Source organism: Arachis hypogaea, chromosome 4 (genome assembly GCF_003086295.3).
Source record: "Arachis hypogaea cultivar Tifrunner chromosome 4, arahy.Tifrunner.gnm2.J5K5, whole genome shotgun sequence".
NCBI classification, from domain to species: Eukaryota; Viridiplantae; Streptophyta; class Magnoliopsida; order Fabales; family Fabaceae; genus Arachis; species Arachis hypogaea.
In genome coordinates, this window is record NC_092039.1 from 102,677,111 (window position 1) to 102,683,110 (window position 6,000).

General features: G+C 30.0%; 1 protein-coding gene across 1 annotated transcript; it reads left to right on the forward strand.

Annotated features, from left to right (window-relative positions):
- Positions 1-4,075: 4,075 nt before the first annotated feature.
- LOC112794359 (tetraketide alpha-pyrone reductase 1) lies at positions 4,076-5,573 on the forward strand. The gene is made up of 3 exons (XM_025836407.2): positions 4,076-4,363; positions 4,795-5,339; positions 5,417-5,573. Exons 1-3 carry the CDS (start codon positions 4,076-4,078, stop codon positions 5,571-5,573), a joined length of 990 nt encoding a protein of 329 aa, XP_025692192.1.
- The last annotated feature ends 427 nt before the right edge of the window (positions 5,574-6,000 follow it).

Below are 6,000 nucleotides of genomic sequence, written 5' to 3' on the forward strand. Positions count from 1 at the left end.
ATAACTTCTTATTAAGTTAAAATATTGAAAACCCTAAGCCTACAAACATAAGGCCCAATCTAATCATTAAATAAACAAAATCAAAATATATCAAATTAAATTAAAACATTTTAAAAATATAAACTAATATCTTTTAAATAACAGTTGAACTTTTCATATCACGAACATTTGAAGCACGTATCATATATACACACATGATAAGTTCTAATAAGATCTAAATTATTTTATTATTCTGGTATACTTCTTATACTAACTTGAGAGTTCAGAATGTCTTTTTAAATATTCACTCTCCATATTTTTTTCTTGTCGAAATATACATCTTCTGAAGAATAAAAAAACAAATTCAATTTTCTTTAAAACGAGATATACATCAGAATTGTTACCATATAAAAACACTATTGTCATCCGAAAAATCTTACAATTATAATATCATTCCATTATATATAACCCTTATATTTTATATTCACAAAATTATAAAATTTTTATGTTAAATATTTTTCATTTTTTTGTCATTAATCACTTCTTTTTATCTCTTAATTAAGAAAAAGAAAATAATAAAAAAGATCTATTTAAACTATATTTAAAAAAGTTGCAAGTTTTTACAATAAAACTTAAAAGCATTTTAAATAAAATGTTGTCAATACTATAAATTAATTTTTTAACGTTAAAAAATAATAAAGAAAATTAAGGATTTTAACATAAAGCTATTTTTAAAATATATTAAAAATATAAACACACTAAAATGCGCAGTAATAATAATAATGAGTTTGACAATTGACGCAAGTTTCCCGAATAAGTGAAAGCCGTGAGATTTAAATTGAAAGCTGTATGGATAAAACTCTACTATCTTCTTGAAAATAAAAGCCGAAGGTAAAACAATGGCCAAGCTAAGCTAAACAACAATATAATATAATTAAGTTAATTTGGTGGGACAAGATGTGTGTCCCTTAATTAACGCTTGCTACACTGAAATAAGTGCCAAATATTTCAACGCAACGTGACTTGCCAACTTGGATTCATGTCCTTCTTCCAAGAAAAATGTGAAACAAATTATGGATTTTACTAGCTAATGATTATATGCATACACTCGTCTATTTTGCTCTAATGAACCGTCATATATATAAGTCATAATTTTGTTTCATTCTTTATATATTTGACCCGCATCTTTGTTCCTGTTATGTTTTGTCCATAGATAATTCACATGCATACACATTTCAATCTCAATTACTAAATACTAATACATAGTTAAGAAAATTTGAATACAGTTGTCAAAGCATAAATAGTAATAAGCAAGGTAAGGGAAGTTGGATGCCTCACGAAAACAAAAATTTGGATCATAGTAACTAATTAATATACCCTTCTGATTATGATTATATTTTTGCAGTAGAAATATCACGCTAGCTATGGCTAATTTAGTATAGTATTATACCATTGGCCGTGTCTGAATATGAATGAATTGGAGTTAGAAGTCACTTCACTTCAATTGCATGAAAATTGCATAGTGCTAATAAAGGAAATATTCTACAGGAATTGTGATCTTGAAAGTAATGGTGGTTTTGTCAACGGTGGGTTCTTATAATATGATGATAATGTTAGAATTTAAGAAGGGAGTTGAATTAAGTTAGTTTTGAAAATTAAGTTCTTTAAGTAGTTTTTGTAGAAATTGAAGTTATAAAAAATTATTTGTGTTTTGTCTCTAAAATTAGAATAGAACAGAATAAAGGAGAGAATTACATAAGCATATATTTTGGTTCGATTTTTATGTTCAATGAAATTTATATTCAGTTTTTATCATAATTATGATGGGTTTTTAACTATAACTAAATTAATTACATACATCTATACTATTGAATTACAATCTAATTTATCTAGTATCAACAACTAAACTTTTAACCGAAACCTAGTAATTATCAAGTATTATCCATACTTGACAAAGAGAAACCCAATCTGGTTCAACAACTATCAAGTCATATCCCAACTTGCATTGGCAAAGAGAACTAATCCTAATTCAATCAAACTAAATATACAAAAAATTAATTTGATTTTTTGAATTTTTTTTTGTCTTTTTCACTCATGACTTTTTTCTTTTTCATCTCATCATAATTTGTCTTTTTTTTTTATTTACAGAAAGATAATGATTAGAAAAATCATAACAAAAAAATTTTAAATAAAACTCAAAATAATAATAATAATAATAATAATAATAATAATAATAATTCTGCAACGAGTATGAAACAATGCTCCAAAATTTTCATTCTCTTTCTCTTACCTTAATTTTTGGTTGATTACACCCTTATGCTCTAAATTAACTCTTGAGCACTGGGATAGCTGAGTTCTTCTTCTTCTAAGAAATCGAAGCAAAAAATCAGAATAGAGCGGCGCAATGGTGCTGAAGAAAAGGGCAGCAACGGTAGGGTCAAAATCATAGAAGTGTTTTTGCGAAATCAACAGCCTTAATATTAAGTTTTGGCTCCAAATTTAATTTCTAATCCTTAATTTGCAGTAGAAAAAAGTAAACTTCATTTTTTTTTTCCTGAATAATAATGATTAGGATATTATAGCTTCAACAAGCCATTCTACTTGAACAAAAATGATAACATAGCTGTTGGTCTTTATTTTTAAGTCACTTCAGACTTTGATTTGATTTTATTTCTAATATTTAACTTTTTCGTACTTTATGCTAATTGAAAAGTAAACCACTCTCTTTGATTTTAACTTTACCATTTTTGGGTAAAGTTTTAGCAGCATCACCAAAAAGCTTTTCAAAGCTTTGCCCATATGCTAAACCAATGTACTGGACTTAGATGTTGAGATTTGTTTGCACAAACCACTTTAGGCAAAGTGCAGCATTGTGATTCTTTGTTAGTGACTTTTTGTTTTCTTTTTTTTGTCAGTAAATTGGACAATCCCCAATCTTAAGTACACAATACACCCACACACTCATCACACTTTTATCACATTTTTTCCTCAATTACAATCTCTAAGTTTTGAAGCTAGTGACTTTGTTGGATCAAGTTTGCAGCTTCATATTCCAATTTCCTCTCTAAAGATAAGCCCAATATAGCTTAGCCCATTTTTGTGGATTTCAACTCTCATATGGACCTACAAAAATAAAATGCACATCAAATCAATTTTTAAACTTTTAACCCAACAAAATACATATATGGTTGTCATTACTAAAAATTAAGTTATTGTTTCGTAAACTCAACTGTCAACATAATCATTGTCAAGTCTTTGTACTACTACTTTGTTTTGCCTACAATATTTAATTTTATTGCTCTTTATTCCGTTTTCATGTTCTCCAAACTCTGTTTTAATAGGACAGTAGTTAACAAATTAAGTATATGATTGAGTTAATTAATATTCAAGATGGATATACGTGCAGACCAAAAAAGGAAAATCTAGAAGGGAGAAATAACTAAATTAATAGAGTTTGTATGTGAAGAAAAATTTAGGCAAGCCTAGTGAATGTTGTAACAAACATTTGATACTCAGAACATGTATACATTGTTATGTCACATATCAACCATCATCTTGGAAAAGCATTTGTCATATAGCTAGAAAACAAAAATATTTGCACGTGTTTTATTGAAATTAAAGGCATTAGCTGTGGATGGCAACTGTGAATCTTTTTGTAGTTTGAATATCTGCATTCACTTTTTAATGTCAATCAAACAAATACAATGTTTGGAATGATCTTATACTGATAGCGCATTATTTAAAGAGGCATTGGTAATTACAAGAAAAAAACGTGGTGATTCCGTTAAAATTTTGGTAACTAAATAAAATTAGCCAAAAGCAGTTATAACTTGTCTTATTTAACATTCATTAATTATTGAACAATTAATGAATGCTAAATAAGACAAATTCTGACTATTTTTTTGTTTCCCCAGTATTTCTGCAGTAAAAATTACTTTGGAGGTTAATAGCATGGTTAGAGCGAAGGTAGAAAGGTCATGCATTGTTGGTGCAAGGAGTTGAACATAATAAATTGCCAATTAGCTTTGTCATTCTATCCTTGTGTAACGAGTTGCAGTATATATATGTATGTTATAAGAATAAGAGAGATATGAAGATGGAAAAAGAGAAAGAGAGAGTATGTGTGACTGGAGCTTCAGGCTTTCTAGCTTCTTGGCTTATCAAGCGACTTCTTTTGTGTGGTTATCATGTCACTGGAACTGTGAGAGATTTACGTAAGCGGAAGAAATTTGAACACTTATGGAGTCTAGAAGGTGCAAGAGAGAGACTACACCTTGTCCAAGCCGATCTAATGGAAGAAGGAAGCTTCGACAATGCCATCTTCGGATGCAAAGGTGTCTTCCACATAGCCTCTCCTGTCCTCAAGCCTTCATCAAATGTCAAGGTACATCATTCATTCAGGCGGCTGCCTTTGTTTGCATGGCTAAGATAGAAATATAGAAACACAAAATCGTGTTTGATAGATGAAATATGAATAAAGAATATGAATAAAGATATTGTGTTCAGATACATTAAATTAATATATTTTGTATTCATTTTAACAAAAAAATATAGAAATACTAATAAAGAACACAATTTATTTTTTATTTTTTTATCATTATATTTTTTATTATTATATTTTTTTAAAATTTTTTTAATAAAAAAACGAGAATAAATTAAATTTTCATAATTTATTCTAATTTACACTAAACAAAATATAAGAATACAAAAATTTGTGTCTCTATTTTTTGCATCTTGTTTTCAATATTTTGTTTTACTGATAGACACTAAAACTGATGTGAGTAGAAATTTTAAATTAAAGTTATATTGTAACAGGCGGAGATGTTGGAGCCGGCTCTCCAAGGTACTCTAAACGTGCTGCGTTCGTGTAAGAAGAATCCGACGCTGCGTCGAGTGGTATTAACCTCATCTTCTTCAACTCTTAGGGTCCGAGACGATCTTGATCCAAAAGTACCTCTAGACGAGTCTTCATGGAGCTCCTTGGACCTCTGCGAGAAACTGCAGGCATGGTACGTGATGTCCAAGACAATGGCGGAGAGAGCGGCATGGGACTACTGCAGAGAGAATGGGATCGACTTAGTGACCATTCTACCCTCGTTCGTCATTGGACCAAGCTTGCCGCCAGATCTGTGTTCTACGGCATCTGATGTGCTAGGGTTGCTCAAAGGTGAAACCGAGAGATTTCAATGGCATGGAAGGATGGGATACGTTCACATTGATGACGTGGCGCTCTGCCATATCCTTGTGTATGAGAATGAAGCCTCCCATGGCAGATACCTTTGCAGCTCTATTGTCATGGATAATGATGATTTGGTTGCTTTGCTTGCAACTCGTTATCCTACTCTCCCTATTCCTAAATGGTTCGTAGCTAATTATGTTTATTAAGTTTAATTTGGGTTTAAAGTGGATCATTAAACAGCATTAGTTGGGTTTTCAGGTTCCAGAAACTAGATAGGCCGCATTACGATCTGAACACATCAAGGCTGAGGAGTCTGGGATTCAAGTTTAAGTCAATTGAAGAAATGTTTGATGACTGTATTGCATCGTTTGTTCAGCAAGGCCATCTCACACTTCAACCTGCAGCTCCAATTTAATCATCAACCTTGGATCTATACATTGTTGCTTCAGAATGATTATTGTTGTAATCTAACACCAAGTTATCCATCACTTAATAAAGTTGTCAAGTTCATGGGACTGATTTTCATGGATGGATTATATAACATCAATCTTCAGTGTAAATGCATATGAATTATTTTTTGGGAGCTCTTCAAACGAAGATGCCAAAAATATCTTTTTATGAAAATATTTTGTATAAAAGTATAATTTGTTATTTGATCACAGTTTAAATAAAAGTAACACTTTTATAATATATTAAAATCTAATTTTACAATTCTTCATCCAAGGGTAAAAAAAAAAAATTTCACGTGAAGATAAATGTAAAATCTTTGTTGGAATACCATCTTATATTTTTTATTTATAACCAAAATTTTAAAAAACGAACCGAATTGATCGGTTCAACCG